At 41.7% G+C, this 17824-nt stretch overlaps 2 protein-coding genes across 3 annotated transcripts in view; one reads left to right on the top strand and one right to left on the bottom strand.

Annotated features, from left to right (window-relative positions):
* Positions 1-1257: 1257 nt before the first annotated feature.
* LOC112081323 (CST complex subunit STN1) lies at positions 1258-3863 on the bottom strand. 2 transcript variants are annotated; one of them, XM_070448913.1, is made up of 9 exons: positions 3518-3861; positions 3332-3427; positions 3126-3203; positions 2876-3052; positions 2575-2701; positions 2278-2428; positions 1993-2130; positions 1689-1761; positions 1258-1573 (listed from the first exon to the last, which is right to left on the bottom strand). In XM_070448913.1, the coding sequence occupies exons 1-9, from the start codon at positions 3663-3665 to the stop codon at positions 1416-1418; spliced, it is 1146 nt and encodes a 381-aa protein (XP_070305014.1). In that variant the 5' UTR covers positions 3666-3861; the 3' UTR covers positions 1258-1415. The 2 variants fall into 2 exon arrangements, with proteins under 2 accessions (XP_070305014.1, XP_070305036.1); XM_070448935.1 differs by lacking the exon at positions 1258-1573 and having other exon boundaries at positions 1948-2130; positions 3518-3863.
* Positions 3864-4467: 604 nt separating this feature from the next.
* LOC111979261 (STE20-like serine/threonine-protein kinase) overlaps positions 4468-17824 on the top strand; it is a 37103-nt gene continuing 23746 nt past the window's right edge. Inside the window, exons 1-6 of the mRNA XM_070448961.1 lie at positions 4468-5286; positions 6905-7069; positions 12815-12863; positions 13243-13392; positions 17153-17225; positions 17549-17743. Coding sequence (XP_070305062.1) covers positions 5134-5286; positions 6905-7069; positions 12815-12863; positions 13243-13392; positions 17153-17225; positions 17549-17743 — 785 coding nt within the window. The 5' untranslated portion in view covers positions 4468-5133. The remainder of the gene's footprint in view (positions 5287-6904; positions 7070-12814; positions 12864-13242; positions 13393-17152; positions 17226-17548; positions 17744-17824) is intronic.

Genomic DNA, 17824 nt, shown 5'->3' with positions numbered 1-17824 from the left:
GGGTGGTCCGAATTCTAGCTCTAATGTTCCGCCGCAAGGAATCAAATGTTCTTGCCTTTGAATAATGCGTAAATACCCAAATGCAGAATATATCATAAGTCCCCCTATCCAAATTTGAAATATATCTTTTAAATCTGGGCTTAAAACATTCCCTCGAAAATCCAAGGCGAGATCTTCACGTTTGGACAAACAAAGGCAGGCCTGGTCAGCGGGTTCGCGTGCCCTGAGAAGAAAGGTCACCCTCAATAAAGGAAAGGGGAGAGCGAGCTTCCTTTTGTTGGACCCACAATAACCTTTCGGCGAGGTGACATACCTTTGTTAGGCGATATAGGGTTGGAGGTAAAAGACGAAAAAGCACACCGATTCACCGCCCAAAATGCCTCCAAAGAACAAGACAAGGCGCAGAGACAAATCTTTTTTTTTTGGGGGGGGGGTCTAGTGGATGGGCTTGCTTGTCGTGCGTCCTCCCAGTGGGATGAAGCACTTGAGGTAAACTGTGCTAGAAGGTTGAAGTCCCATTCCAACTCATAGTTTATGGAATACTTGCATGTAGTTCTGTGTATCTTGGCATTGTCTATATGTTTGTAAACATTTAGATATGATGTTGGAAAAGATGCGTAATCATTGTAARAATCTTCACAAGCTGTAACGTTTCCTTTTAAAGTGTTCCCAACAGTGGCTACAATGTAGCTAATGACAAGCAAAATGTGAACGTCACACTGCACTTGGACCATGGAAGGATACGTTTTATGAATGTGATTGGATTCAGCATAACAATTGAATTATCTCCATTATCAAAAGCATTTATGGTTAAATAACCATTATAAAAGGCTACAAACAGCTATAACAACCTATTTGTTCCATAGGCCTAGATAGCGTAAACTAGTCCATATATTGCTTCTTATGCCTCGCAGTTTCTTTGACAGCGGTGGCAACTGAGTCATAAGACGCTATAGGCTGCTCTCATCAATAGCTTGGACGTATGGATACAGATGTTTCAAAGTGGACCAATCAGCGATGGGCTGCATCGCGGTGCATATTAAACAACGAAATACTGCCCCCGTGTGCAAAATGAGCATATGCTCCAAGTTGAATTCTATATCCAGGTATTATTCACATAATTTAGACAACTTTAGCACATTTTAAAAATATATGTTGCACTAAACAGCTTGTCCTGTACTCTTTAAATATACATTCATACAAATGTACATAGCTCTAGCATGATTGACAGCAACTGACATCTTGAAGATGGCCATGTTAAGTAATAATCCAATTTATTAAGGGTCATATTTATTAGGGCACACGTTATATATATTTTTCCAACGGGAAACAAAAACATGCGTTTCTTATTGAACCTCCCCGTTTCCCTCCATTTCAGACGGTTTGTGGAATGTTCCAGAATGTCTAAGTCAGCGTCAGAGGATAGTGTAATGACTGTCGCTGGTGCTGATGATGTCACTGTTACACTCCAGAGCTTTGAGGACCAGCTCCAAGGCTGCCTTGCTCACGTTGCGACTGTACCTCTGTCTCACACTGGACAGGACGTGCAGGATGTGGCAACCCTTTTCCGCATCTGGCAACGCGAGAGAAAGACCATCAATACATATTATAATACACTGGTATAGCACTGGAGGAGCAGTATATTGTAAAGTACTCTGAAGGAGTAAGAAGAGGGGAAATGCCCTTACATTTCTCTCGTCTGCAATCTTCCCGAAGAATGTCTCTGACTGCCATGAGAAGATCCTTGTCCCGTTCCGTTACCTAAAGGGGCGAAATACGGTAGAATCAATACTTACTTGTGTCGTTCCAATATAACCCTCAGTCACCACAGTAATACAARGAAAGATCAGTCTCAAAATCGTTCATTCTTGTATGCTGAGCACTTTGCTTGTGTCCCACATCCCATGAGCCTCAGCGTCAATGTSTTTGATGAGCTTCACATAGCACCTAGATCCTCTGTGACATCCGTCTTGATGTGCTGCTGCTGCTTACATGGTAGACTTCATCCTGAGATTTGACCTTGTGGAACACCAGACCTTCATCCTGCAGGATCTGAAGGCTCTTCTGGAGTAGCTCCCTGAGCTGTTTGAAAGATGTTGGTGGACCCGATGATGGACCAGCCTCAGGCTCCTAGCATCAAATCATATATATATWTTTTTTAATACGGTCKCACTTTAAAATGAACAACTTAAAAGCTTAATGGTGCCTTCATAAACCCTTTATAAGGCCTACATAGATGTTTCACAAATGATCTAGGCTATATGCATATATGTGTACTTGTTCTGCTGCTGTCTTCTGAGGTTGTCTGGAGACCAGAGGCTGTAGAAGGTCCTGGACATCATAGGGTCTGAKCCTGGTGACTTCTTTCTCTTTSAGGAAGTCCTTCAGGATACGAGTGGCMCTGCCAAGCAGGTAGGAAGCAGAACCACTGCAGGAATACCAAATAAGCCATAAAGATATTCACAAAAACCTCACTAAATCAAAGTTTGAAGAAATATCATACATAATAGCCGAAATGATGCTGCTCCTCACTGACCAGCAATTGAATACAGCTAAAGAGATTATCAGACCTACCCTTGAATGTTAGGGTTCTGTGCACTGCTGTCCAGATGGAATGGGTTATCATAGCACTGTCTGTAGAGCTGAGGAACCTCCATCATCCAGGATATCTGGACCGCCATCACCGGGTCTGACACTTTATCTACAACCAACAAATTGGGGGGCCAATAGAGATTGTATGACAACAATAAGTCAGGTTTAATAAACTGTGTATAGTTGCGAAATGCAGAAGTGTGTGTGTATGTGTCCATATGCGCACGACCGTGCATGCCCGCGTCTGTGTGACCATATTCACATGTGTCACCTCTCCACTCACAGTATGTAGAGGCCATTATCTCTCGCTGTTGCCTGGAGGTCTTGACGGGCCCTCGCACCCTGAGCAGTTCTCCTATCTCCAGGTGGGAGCTGCTGTGTTGGGCTTGCCGTAGTTTCTTCAGCTCGTTGGCTGGGTTGAAGTCTCCACGWGCGCTGCTACCGAAAGACCTTGCRCCRGCTGAAYATMATACAGCCAACKGTGAATCTGAACAGGGCTGWCARACAGTTATAATGAGAATATCTGCACTTACATGTWGCAGGGTCACCTTGATCCCTCCACTGTTCATCTTTCCAGCAAAGGCTGTTTATAACACCAGTACCATCATCAACTGTAAAGCAATTATAACAGCAACCATATTGGATTTACACGGACTCAATATTTGCATGTGAATAATAGTTTGATATGAAGAGACAAAGTAGGAATATTTCAAATGAATCAATTGAGCTTCATCATTACCTCCGTAACAGAAGAAGTCTTCTCGCTCTCGCTTGTARACCACAGTCCCGAGCACATCAACTTTGAATATCGGGTGAGAGTTGTAGAAGTATATCCCTGGGTTAGGGGAAATMAAATGTGTTAGCTAGTAAAGTTGAATAAACATGACAGTGGCATTCATGTTGTCAAAACTGACGGTAACAATACCTGACACTTGACAGGACTCTCTCATCTGTAGGATGTCTTTGACATAGAGCCTGGTGAAAGCGTTGAACATGGGGTCCAGTCCCCACAGCATTGAAGGTGGTTCCTCCCAGACACTATCCTCCTCTGGATCCTTCGCTTCAGGCTGCATACCATCATAGGCGACTCACTGCACGCGATCAAAGACAATCAAAAGTAGCAAGCTAACCTACTTACGAAAGCTTACTCATCTCTCCCTCGCTTGGTTAGTTTGTTTTGCTTCGTTTTCCCGGGAAATGGTTTGATATTTGAGCAAATATTTGCACAGCTTCCGCAGAAGTCTGAGTTTCCGGTCACGTAAATTTCCCACACGTAAATATATAGATGTAAAAAAAAAAAAAAAAAAAATAGAACAGATTAAATAAAGCTTGTATTTATGTAAACATCTTTTACTCGTGAAGGACGATTATTAATAGATGTAAATGTGGTAAAGATAACCATGTTGAAAAGTTTGCGGCTGTACGTGCGAGTGCACGTCTCGCATGGGTATCTGGGACATGTCGTTTTAAGCAATAGAATAAGAGAAGAAAGAAACGCATCACTGTATCATAGACTGTATTATCTCTCATATTGATGCAATTATCAGAATTTAACATTTTCAATATTAGGGTAAATGTGCAATCCTTTTTAATGAGGCTATATGGCTTTTCTTTCTCATTAAATTTTACTTAGGATTTACAAAATGTTGCAGGGCTGAACAATAGTCCTGGACTAGAAATGCATTGAATAGGCCTCTACAAAATGTCGTACTCCTTCAAATATGATTTTAAAGTTTTCTTTAATTTATGAATCATGTCTAACACATATTGCTAGCCTCCAGTGCTGAGGGTGGAAGCAACGCCCTCTAGACGCTCTCTCCTCCAACATCGATCATGCGTGAAGAAGTGAAAGAACTACAGCTGCGGGCTCATGAACGCGCATTTGACACCAAATCCTCTAGATTACTGGACCCCGTGCTTCGCCAAGGGAAAGAAGATTGTCTTATCATACCAACGGTGTTTTTATTCGCTATATATACATTCAAGTGACTTTGGGGGATCGAATATAACAGTTAATGGAATATAATTATTTTGAAGGGTCGATTCTGTACCTTCTCTGTCTGCTCTTTGGTTGAGGAAAGAGCCCTGCCGTTTGCGTTGTCAGGCCAGTGTTGGTTTTTCTGAGTTAAGGAACAGCAGCAACTTCCCGTGCTTACTTTGCACTGTGAAAGTCTATTCTTTGGACGGAAATACAATGCCAGGAGACATCAAAGTGAATATTGTTGGTGTAAGAATCAACAATAGCCCATGATGTCGGTGGAACTTCATTTTGTTATGGGATAACTGATATCGTTGCCATAATAACGCTTTGACCATCAATGATTTCAGTCTAACAGTATTTGAAATCATTCTGAATCGTTATAACACTGCAACTTATTGAATATGCCACCTCGGAGTCTGCTTGACTCAGAAGAACACACCGAGGGACCTAAGTAAACGCAACAATTCAAGTCCTATGCAGTAGAATGCACTGATGATCTTCGAATTGCTGGATATTCATTCCTTTGTCAACTGTCTACCGGGAAGAAGGCTGGCTTGAAAATGGCATCCTTTTTCAATTTCCGTAAAATCTTTAAATTGGGTGCTGAGAAGAAGAAGAAACACTACGAGCATGTCCACAGAGATGAGAACCCAGAGGAGATATGGGAGATCATTGGAGAACTGGGGGATGGAGCCTTTGGAAAAGTCTATAAGGTAGGATAAGGTCCTTTTGGGTCGTTGTAGATCTCTTCTGATTCATTGTAGCAATGGTGATGACATTGTAAAACACGTTACATTTTACAGGTTTGAAACCATGTTTCAAGAATCATCAATCACGTCGTGTGTGTGTTCATCTCAGTCCACTCTGCTGTAACCAATTGGAGTAATATATCCTACATCGTGTTCCTTGGAATTCTTCCCTTAGGCTATGACTGGAAATGTTCCTTCTTACTCTATGATTAGGACTAAGCCCAACATTGGATTAATGACTGCCATTGTTTTTATTTTGGTCAACATTGCCAACTACACTGCCTCCAGTCCACACACACATACACGCATGCACACACATACACGCATGCACGCGCACACACACAGCTATTTCTTCCCAAACTCTGATTGTTAGGCCCTTCACAGCAGCCCTAAACCATGTTAGATGAGTCCCAATACATTGTGGCATTGTTTTCACCGACCTCAATGCAGGGGCAGAGCAAAAAGCATTGTTTACATGAGTGACATTGAATGTGATCACCCGTYAGTGGAGGGCCAAAACCAGTAGCAGGGTGCTTTGTCGACGCTATTCCAATTAGCGTGTTTGTTTTTCTGTAACCACCAGCCTATTTTTGGGCATGGTGTAATGGTATAATAATAGCTATCTGGACCCCTACCATTATTGTGCTCTGTTTTCAATTTATTTCTGATCTATTAATAGGACTGTGTGTGGTCAGTTATGGTTTCCAAATCMAACTATTACTTGTTGTAGAGAATCCATATGCCTTAGTCAGTTTAGTAACAGATGCCATGTGAAGTTGACTACTACTACAACCAAACCGTTGGCTGCTCCATGAACAAAGCACAACAACATTTACTATACATTTACTAAGAATAGTAAATAATGGACCTTCCTGGCATTACTAGAGCTACAACAGGCCAATCGAAGCACATCTATGGGAAGTACATTTCCCAGTAATATTCTAACGTCCTGGGCTGAGAGCCATCTCTACGATGCCAACTATAATATGCCGCAATCTCATGATGAGTCACCCTATTTGAACCGGCCTCCAAACTCCCCATCGATTCATAGTGAAAGAGAAGAGTCTGTTTGTGTGTGCCGAATCTGGATCCATCCTGTGAATGTGATAATACAGGATAATGTATTAAGATCATTTCAATGGCAGACGTGACCTGCGGAACACACCTAGGTTAAGAGGAAGTGCCATATCCCATATCACCGCGGACCGCATCCAACACATCCTGCTATGAGACACAACCAAAACAAACGCTAGACAGTTCCACTTCAAATGGAATTGAAGTGTGCTGTGATGGTTTTCATCAAAGATGTGACAAAATACATTTGAAAYAAGTGTCAGTTGGCTGCTTTGAGCTTTTTGCGAACGTCATGTGAAATCTGATAACAACTCTCTCTTGACTCCTATTATGAGAGCGACAACGGGACCCATTCTGTTCTATAATTTCCATTGTCATAAAGCCTCCAAAAATAACACACTCACTTAACCTTGGTGCGTCTTCTGCGGATGTCAACAGAACTCAAGTCTATTCCATTGTCAGAAGCCACCATTAATAACCCTCTCACTTCTGCCTGTGTGTCTCTTAGGCCCAGAACAAGCTAACAGGCATTCTGGCTGCAGCTAAAGTGATCGATACCAAGACGGAGGAGGAGCTGGAGGACTATATGGTAGAGATCGATATCCTGGCCTCCTGCGACCATCACAACATAGTGAAGCTGCTGGATGCCTTCTACTACGACAGCAAGCTATGGGTGAGTAGGGAGTGGCGTTCTCAGCGGAGGCTGTGCTTTGTTAGCGGTGCTGCTGTAGTAGTGTATTGATGTTAGTAATAGCGTAAACTCTGAAGGTCTATTCACCGGAACATTGGTTGTGAGATGGAATGGTTTATGGAGAATCAGCTAAGACCAGTAGTGTGCTGCAGTGTCGTCCTTTGTTGGGGCCTCTTAACTAGGCTATTATGAGTTGTGAGGACTCACACCTACGCTACCTCGGTTATTGTCTTCCCAGGTCAAAGTTCAAACGAGCACATATACTAGCAGCATTTATTGTAGGTTATTGCCATATTTGATATGGAAATTCATTTTTGTATTACCGTGTTTTATTATATTGCCTTTTTTCGTCGTCACGATATCACTGAGTGATGTTGTGTCTTTCTGTCTTCTCCCAAAATAACTAGAGTCCAGCCATATAACGCTCTCTTCGTGTACACATTGTTCTAGTCCTCACCTTGGGGATGGTGGTCACTTCCTGTGAATTTTGATTGGATTTGGAGATCTAGTTTCAGATTACTTTTCCCGGGGCACACCTGTGTCCGTAGATAAGGATGACATAATTGCATTGGGAAAGTGGTCATGCATAAATTAGGACATTTGTGCACTCAGGGATTGCAAGGAGTAGTTCGATCATATCTAACTAGCTAGTGACTAAGGGCCCATCTGTTTTGTTTTGGTCTTCTTGGCATAGGACACCGAAAGTGAACCAAGCTATGTAGGAATATAATAGAAAATAATACCTGTAAAACAAAGGCATTTCAACCTTTCATTCAGGAAAAATGGATTCAAAAAATAATACGTAATATAAAATCTAAATCCACAAGGTCAGTTCTTCAGGTGCTACCTGATAGGTTACATACCCTAGCCTCCCAAGAGCTCCAAAGGAGCACAAGAGACAAAAGCTTTTTTCAAGCTGGGAAATAATAAGTGGTACGAAACGGTGGCTCCCTGTGTCTCCCTCGCTGCTGACATAGAAACATCCACATAGACATATTATCAGTAATCAGACTCATCAAAAGCTGTTATCTACCTGCAGTATTTGGTTACACTGCAGCTCTGTTGAGTCCTCAGCCCTTTCCCTTTTTCTCCGTTGTCTGCTGAACAATGGCTTCTAGACCAATGGAGGTTGTGTATTGATTATTATCTAGGCTTTTTATTTATATTTTTTTATTGAACCTTTATTTAACTAGGCAAGCCAATTAAGAACAATTTCTTATTTAAAATGACGGCCTAAGAACAGTGGGTTAACTGCCTTGTTCAGGGGCAGAACGTCAGATTTTACCTTGTCAGCTCGGGGATTTGATCTAACAACCTTTCGGTTACTGGCCCAACGCTCTAACCACTAGGCTACCTGCCGCTTACATGGTAGCTGGTGTGTAAATAGAAAGAGCAAGAGATTAGCACAGGAGCTCTTACTGTAGATGAAAGACTAGATGTTCTAAAAGGTTGTGTAGAAGTCAAGTCTGGAGAGTGATTTATTTTGTCTTCCTCATTTGATATGGCTGTGGTAACCACATTATGTTTTTTACGGGTTAGATTAGGGACAGTAGCCATTTTATGTTTCCTCAATTTCACTTAGGTTTCCACAATGTGAGACTGAAGCTAACTCTTTTACCATGCACATACCCACTTTGCAAGTTATTGGATAGACTAGAGTTAGCCCTATATATATATAATGCAGAGTGGCTGTGGAATCCATTTTTATGGACCCTTCTTCCCGGCAGCTAAAGGTCCCGAAGCTTCTGCACATGTACAGGATTCTCTACTTTGCCCACGGTCTCTGCTCTACTCGTAGAGAACAGGCTACGCTGGCGAACGGTGCTCGTTTAATAAAGTTAGATCAAAGCTGAATCAATGTCTGCAAGATCACATAATGACAGTGTTCTACATAACAGAACGCGCCACTAGGTAAAACATGTGATTTGATTGAAACTAAACACGTGTAGGCTACAGTTTGTTAACACCATCTGCTCTAAAATGCGCTCACTGTACATCATTCAAAACAACACTGTAGGCTACCTCTAAAACAACACTATATAACTCAAGAAGATCTACAGTGCCTTCGGAAAATATTCAGACCCTTTGACTTTTTCCACATTTTGTTGGCTGCAGCCTTATTCTAAAATTGATTAAATAGTTTTTTCCCCCTCATCAATCTACACACAATACCCCATAATGACAAATCAAAAACAGGTTTTTGAAGTAAAAAACTGAAATATCACATTCAGACCCTTTACTCAGTACTTTGTTGAAGCACCTTTGGCAGCGGTTAGAGCTTCATGTCTTCTTGGGTATGAGGCTACAAGCTTCATGTCTTCTTGGGTATGAGGCTACAAGCTTGGCACACCTGTATTTGGGGAGTTTTTCCCTGTCTTCTCTGCAGATCCTCTCAAGCGCTGTCAGGTTGGATGGGGAGCGTTGCTGCACAGCTATTTTCAGGTGTCTCTAGAGATGTTCAATCAGGTTCAAGTCCGGGCTCTGGCTGGGCCACTCAAGGACATTCAGAGACTTGTCGCGAAGCCACTCCTGCATTGTCTTGACTGTGTCCGTTGTCCTGTTTTGAAGGTGAACCTTCGTCCCAGTCTGAGCTCTCTGGAGACGATTTTCATCAAGGATCTCTCTTGTACTTTGTTCCGGTCATCTTTGCCTCGATCCTGACTAGTCTCCCAGTCCCTGCTGCTGAAAAACATACATGATGCTGCCACCACCATGCTTCACCGAAGAGATGGTGCCAGGTTTCCTCCAGACGTGACGCTTGACATTCAGGCCAAATAGTTCAATCTTGGTTTCATCAGACCAGAGAATCTTGTTTCTCATGGTCTGAGAGTCTTTAGGTGCCTTTTGGCCAACTCCAAGCAGGCTGTCAGGTGCCTTTAACTGAGGATTGGCTTCTGTCTGGCCACTCTACCATAAAGGCCTGATTGGTGGAGTGCTGCAGAGTTGGCTGTCCTTATGGAAGGTTCTCCCATCTCCACAGAGGAACTCTAGAGCTCTGTCAGAGTGACCATCGGGTTCTTGTTCACCTCCCTGACCAAGGCCCTTCTCCCCCGATTGCTCAATTTGGCCGGGCGGCCAGCTCTAGGAAGAGTCTTGGTGGTTCCAAACGTCTTCCATTTAAGACTGATAGAGGCCACTGTGTTCTTGGGGACCTTCAATGCTGCATAAATGTTTTGGTACCCTTCCCCAGATCTGTGCCTCGACACAATCCTGTCTCTGAGAACTACAGACAATTCCTTCGACCTCATGGCTTTTGCTCTGACATACACTGTCAACTGTGGGACCTTATATAGACAGGTGTGTGCCTTTCCAAATCATGTCCAATCAATTTAATTTACCACAGGTGGACTCCAATCAAGTTGTAGAAACATTTCAAGGATGATCAATGGAAACAGAATGTAACTGAACTCAATTTCGAGTCTCATAGCAAAGGGTTTGAATAGTTATGTAAATGTGTTTTTTAATTAATTTGCAAAAAATTCTACAAACCTGTTTTCGCTTAATCATTATGGGGTTTTGTGTGTAGATTGCTGAGAAATATATATTTAATCCATTTTAGGATAAGGCTGTAACGTAACAAAATGTGAAGAAAGTCAAGGGGTCTGAATACTTTCCGAAGGCACAGTAAATGCATATCCCCATGAAACTGATTGAGATCAAATGGTTGGCATGTAGATGCTTCATGGACTTTTCACTGGTAAAACTTAAAGAATGATCATTAACGATTGACAGTGAGAAATGTGAATGGAGGTTGACCACAACATTATTTGCGTAAAGATAAAGAAACATGCGCAGTACGTGATTCAGATCTTCAGCTCCGGGGAAAAGGGACGGGGCTGTTACCTACAGATCCGCAGACTCAGCCATTCTAATTTCCTATCCTAACCACAATGTACTTGACCTTCGACTGTTAGGCCTAATCACGGGTCAGAGCATATGCCTCTTTTTTCATATGTTGCATATCTTTGTCTCCCAAACCACAATTTACCTGACCTTTTTAACCTTTGGTTAGGATCTTAGCCACACAGCTGCTATCTCAGAGTTGTGTCCTGAGAATGAATGGCTCCTCAGAGGGCTGTGTGTGTGCTGGGAGAGGAAGTCATGGTGACAGCCCTGTAGTTCCTCTCTACCCGCCTGCCACTGTAAAGACCCACTGTTTGGCCTATTGTACACTATTGTACATGCAGCTGGACTAAAACAACAGCCCGCCTACCAGTGAAACAACACTACAAGGGCCTGTATGAATGACAAGACTGTTTCAAAGCTTGGGCTAGGCAGAGCATACTGTCTTATTTTACAAGAGTTTTGTTGGGTAGAATGAAAGGTTTTTGTTTATTTTTATGTTTGATATGGTTGTAATAAGGCTAAACTAAGAATTGGTTCATCTTTTGTAAAATCTCACAGCACAGTTGAAAAATATATGGCAAATAGAAATCAACTGGATGGTGTTCAGAGATAGATGGGAGGGTTGAGGAGCTGAAGGATGGGACTAAAAACAAACAAAAAGATAACTATTGTAAAATATACTGTGTCTGTGAAATGTATATAGTATGTATAATCTGGAAGTAGAAGCCTAAGAGTTGTTGTCCATTAGTTTACTCCAATTGGGGGAGGGATGGTAGGGTTAGGGGAACATAGTAAAGGATTGTTGTTGTTGTTGTATATGGGGGATTGGAAATGATGCAGACAATTACATTGATGGAAGCCACAATCTATCTGCAATATTAAAGCTGGTCTACCTCCTAAAAAAATGTTACATTTTTGGGGGGGGTTCTTCTTATTAAGGTCACACGGGTCATTGTTGCAATAATTATGTTTGACTCTAAACCTCAATAGGTGAGCAGGTCAACTTCCCTCTAAATACTAGCCAAAAGGAGAATAGAGAGTACCTATAATTTCTCATTGACTGTGTTACATTGAGGAAGTGTGTTTTGTCTTCCTCTTCTTGGCACCTCTCATCAAATATGTCTTCCATTGTTTCACTGTCAGTAGCATTTCTCTATTCTACTCAGCCCTAACTAACTCAATTTTTACTGTGTTGAGCACGGTAGGGCCGTGGATAAATTGAGCTTGTTTTGTTTTTGTTAGCCTAATTGTTTCTCTGTTGTGTACGTAGTGTTCGCAGCATGCTAGGCTAGGTTAGGCTATAGCCCTGATACAGTCCAAAGTCTATGGACGTATCAGGACTATGCTAGTCGACGATACTACCTCCCTACACTGAATGGCTAGCTGTCTCTCTCCTCCAAATACCTAGCCTCATCGCTGCTACAGCTAAAGATAGCCCCCTCCCACCTGAGGCGTGCATGGAAACTCCTAATCCTATTTGGGGAAAGGTACCTCAGCTGGTATGGAGGGGAGAAGGTTGCTGGTCCATAGTGTAACAACTTAGGCCTACGTGATGGATAGGTGTTGCGTCTTGATATCATTGAACTTGAGACCCTTTAAGACCCTTTGCATTGAATTGTAATGCTACTGGGTCCAGACAGGACTCCATTGACAAAGACCACATGACACAGTGACGTCTTAGCCTATAGTACAATGGAAAAGGGTCTATGTATAGCTGTAAACACTCAAAGTACTGTTGTTTGTTGTAAATGTAGGGTGTGTTTACCTGTTACTATGGTATTTAAGCTGTTATGGTATTTTTACCTCATTAGATGAATGCTGTTAGTTTTCTTTAATCCACTGTACTGGATCTACTGTAACCATTCTTCTCTTATTTTGTAGATCCTGATCGAGTTCTGTGCAGGTGGAGCGGTGGATGCCGTCATGCTGGGTGAGTCAGCCTTCCTACATCCTACTTCTAAAGAATATGATAAGCAGATGAGTGATAAATCATTGGTAACAATGGTCATGTATTTAACATTATTATGTGACTGAAATGTGATGGATATAAAACAGTATAGTTAACAGTTAACTGATATTGAACTACCAGTGATTAGCACCAACACGATGTKGACCACCCTCATACTACATTGATAAGGTATCAGTATTAACATTCTTCATTGATACAGCCGTAAGCCAGCTCAGTCCTGTTACTGAGGGTGTGTGTGTGACTGCGACTGCATGACTGCGTGAGTGAAACCCAGTGTGAGTGAAACCCAGTGTGTGAGGAGGAATGCTAAGTATGTGTTTATGTGGCCCCGGTCCCTCAGAGCTAGAGAGGCCCCTGACGGAGCCCCAGATCCGGGTGGTGTGTAAGCAGACCCTCCAGGCTCTCCTCTACCTCCACGACAACAAGGTGATCCACAGAGACCTGAAGGCTGGGAACATCCTGCTATCCCTGAACGGAGACGTCAAACTGGGTAAGAGACTGGGGAAGAGGGGCTGGGAGTTACCTAACCCTGTGTTTCACAAACCTCTCCCTGGGGACCCGCAGCCGTCCCATGTATTAGAACTATTCCACAGCTAGCACACCTGACGCAACTTGTCAACAATCAAACCCCTGGATAGGTGTTTCAGGTGATGTAGTTCAGGGCTACAACAAAATTGTGAAACGTCCAGGGGTCCCCTTGGAGAGGTTTGAAAACCACTGTCCTAACCAACTATCTGTGCTTCACATGTACATTTAGTCCTTTAGTAGAAGACACTTTTACAGTCAATGCACACCACCACTAAGGTAGAATGCACTACCATACACTCTTAGAAAAAAAGGCTATTCGGCTGTCGCTCCACCATTTCCTGGTTGCTAAAATTATAATAGTTCGCCTAATTTCAGTTTGTGACAAAACAAGCAATGTGTAGAGAATCATTGTACCATCTAAACCGCTGTGAAATACATTTTTAATAATCCAAAATATTGTACAGTGCCTTGAAAAAGTATTTGCCCCTGTTTTTGCATATTTTTTTTTATGCTGAATGTTATCAGATCTTCAACCAAAACCTAATATTAGATAAAGGGAACCTGAGTTTACAAATAACCAATCAAATGGATACTTATTTCTTTAATTAACAAAGTTATGCAACAAGCAATTCCCCTGTGTGAAAAAGTAATTTCCCCCTTACACTCAATAACTGGTTGTGCCACTTTCAGCTGCAATGACTGCAACCATATTTTCAGCGTTTGAAGCTGGTTTACAAAACCAAAAGTAAAAGACACAAAAACAAAACATAAGAACGGGAATCATAGAAATAGCACACACAGAACAGATCTACCGCTTCTTAGACTTGCTGTCAATGAGAACAATTTATAACTCACATTTCTATGTGACATTTCTATGTTCACCAAATAGTTACATATTGCCGCTTTTAATAGTGTCAGGGGGAGTTTTTGGATACACCGTAGAAGTGCATTCTTGGAAGTTAGCGAGTGCACCTGTTGGTGCATTTAGTCAAAAATAAACGCATGATATCACCGCTATGAAACACCAAATATGTTTAGCGCAGATGTGGAAGAGAAAAAATAGGAATAAGGTGGTATTTGTTTGTTAGGTTTATCATAACATTTATAACACAATATGCAGACAGAAATATTCCATCACGTAATATTGTAGCCGTCATCTACGAATCACTTATGTCACTCAGTTATGCCAATGCTAACTGCCTACAAATCGATTGCGTGTTAGGAAAGCCTGCATGTCATCATTGTTCTGTCATATTGGTAAACAGTGAGGGGTGCTCCACACAGTGAGCTCCCGACTCATCATGCAGTAGGTTGTGTATTAGGATGAGTCATAACTTTGTGCCTGTAACAGGCTTGATGTGATAATGCAGAACAAAGTAGGGTTTGTATCAGTACAGTGACAACAAAGGTGGCTGTGAAAGTGCCTGTTTGCATGTCAGTGACAGGCAGTGAGAGACTTTGTGTGAAAGATTAATCACAAACACACACAATAACACGTACATACACACACACACACACACACACTCTGTTATAAACAACACATGATGTCATTGTACAGATGCACTCGTTACGTAAAAATACGTTTTGTTGTTGCATGTTTTTCGTGTCGCTAACATGATTACTGTTATGCTTTTGAATAAGCCTGGATTTGGCTGAAGGCCTATATGTATTTCAGAAACAATTGTTTAACTTGTATAGATTGGGTTAGGCCAGGGGTCTTCAACATTTTCTTGCCCAGAGACCCCCTCTCAGGAAAGCCAGTGACCCTGGGACCACTATCATACGTTAGCAGAAAACAAAATGTCACATGTCTTGTCTTATCATCAGGTGAATGATACTGGCAAGGATAAGTAATTAACATGTTTCAATTAATAAATTTGGTAGATAGTTTTTCATTATTTTGACCTCCCACATCATAATCAAAGATACTGGTAACTAACCCAAGATACACCACCAGTGTTGTTCCCAATGGGAGAAAAGTAAGCTTAATGGGCAGAACAAGCCAGGTTTGGGCAGAGCCAAGCACCAGCTAGCGCAATCCTATTGGCACGTTCTAGCATCTATTTGCATATTTCTGTTAGGGAACGCCTAGTCTGTGAACTGAGGGTGTGCAATAACTCAATTCGCCCGTGCACTCAAACAATGCAATTTTGTCTAATTGTTTCTAAAGGGTCAAGTCTACAAAACTTAGGGCACTCTGTTCATAACAGATATTTTAGTTTTTTGGAAGAGAACTGTATTGTTTAATCAATGAGTAAATTTGTCAAATGTCGACAAGTTTCATCTAGCTTCAGCTTCTCCCGCTTCCCGCCACTGGACTTCCTCTCATCATTATATTTGGTAGTTTTAAGCAGATGCTTCAGATTTATCCATCCGGTGAGACATCTGGCTCCTTCTTCTAGCTGTGTTATAATTGGAAGAGGAACTCTCACATAATTGTTTGGTTTATTATTTTTTAAATGTAACCTTTATTTAACTAGGCAAGTCAGCACAGAACAAATTCTTATTTACAATGACGGCCAAACCCGGACGAAGCTGGGCCAATTGTACGCCGACCTATGGGACTCCCAATCATGGCCGGATGTGATACAGCCTGGATTCGAACCAGGGACTGTAGTGACGCCTCTTGCACTGAGATGCAGACCGCTGCGCCACTCAGGAGGCCACATTTTTATTCATTTGACCATATTAAAAAAACAATCACACCTGAAAAAGACACATGCACATGAGTGAAATCCTAGGGGATAAAACACAATAACGTCTGGGACTTATTTCCATTGTGGTCCTGAACATAGCCTATTAGCTAGAATGGTAACACCAAACACATTTTCGCTAAGAGCACCTTTTTATCTGGTTAAACAAAGGTTAGCCATGTGTAGGCAAAAAATCTATGTCCAAGTCAAGAAAGCTTACCAGCAGCCAGCGGCACTTGCCACACTAGTAGCCTATTCGCGGATGCATTTTCAAAGCCTATGTCAGATACAGTGAGTGTAATTTGCTCGATGTTAGTAGTTGAGAAATATAGTTGACATCATTAGAAATAAGATAATATCCTATTTTCTACTGTAGGTACTCTACTGTTCAAAAGTTCGGGGTCACTTAGAAATGTTCTTGTTCTTGAAAGAATACTCAACTAGTCTAAAGAAGGCCAGTTGTAATGCTTCTTTAATCAGGACAACAGTTTTCAGCTGTGCTAACATACTTGCAAAAGGGTTTTCTAATGATCAGTTAGCCTTTTAATATGATAAACTTGGATTAGCTAACACAACGTGCCATTGGAACACAGGAGTGATGGTTGCTGATAATGGGCCTCTGTACACCTATGTAGATATTCCATCAAAAATCAGCCGTTTCCAACTACAATAGTTATTTACAACATGAACAATGTCTACACTGTATTTCTGATCAATTTTATGTTATTTTAATGCTTTTCTTTCAAAAACAAGGACATTTTCTAAGTGACCCCAAACTTTTTAACGGTAGTGTATGTCATTTAAAAAATATTGTGTTGATGCTAGCGATATTAATAAAAACATTTAAGTAAAAAACATTTAAAAACACTTCAATATATACTGTATATATTTTTGTGGACCCCCTGCAGTACCTCTAGGGGCCGCAGACCACAGGGTGAATACCCATGGCTTAGGTTAATTCTTATGAACAACAACAACATGTTGTACCCTAGTTGCTAATAGCAGCACTGTTTCCCATCTGTGTTTCAGCTGACTTTGGTGTGTCGGCCAAAAATACCAAAACACTACAGAGGAGAGACTCTTTCATCGGGACGCCATACTGGTGAGTCAAACATGAAAACATGTCATGTTGTCGTAATTCATCAAATTACTATTTCTCTCCATTCTTCTAAATTTGCCAGTCATCTTGATATACTTTTTAATGTATTCTCCCCCCAAACAAATATTTACTTGCATTTCAATTTATTTAAACCTTACAAAATCCCAATATTACTGTACAAAAAATGCTACAATTCCACATTTCCACACAATTCGTTTCATAGTCATTTGCGTTTCACCTAATATATTTTGTCCCTTTTTCATTGGTCATTCATATTTCACTGAAACATTTCCTTTTCTCTGATTGGTTTCTCTGATTGGTCCCAGGATGGCCCCGGAGGTGGTGATGTGTGAGACGTTTAAGGACCGTCCGTACGACTACAAGGCTGACATCTGGTCCCTGGGGGTGACTCTGATCGAGATGGCCCAGATTGAGCCTCCCAACCACGAGATGAACCCTATGAGAGTCCTGCTGAAAATAGCCAAGGCCGATCCTCCTACCCTGATGCAGCCGTCGCGCTGGTAAGTCTGGCGTGTCAGTCAGTGATGTGGCAGCCTGGCAGACAAGTTATTTCTGTCTAGGTTTGGCTTCAGGAACCCTCA

This window comes from Salvelinus sp. IW2-2015, linkage group LG1 (genome assembly GCF_002910315.2).
Source record: "Salvelinus sp. IW2-2015 linkage group LG1, ASM291031v2, whole genome shotgun sequence".
In the NCBI taxonomy this organism is placed as follows: domain Eukaryota; kingdom Metazoa; phylum Chordata; class Actinopteri; order Salmoniformes; family Salmonidae; genus Salvelinus; species Salvelinus sp. IW2-2015.
The sequence above is the reverse complement of the archived record's forward strand: the minus strand, read 5'-3'. Positions and strand labels throughout refer to the sequence as shown.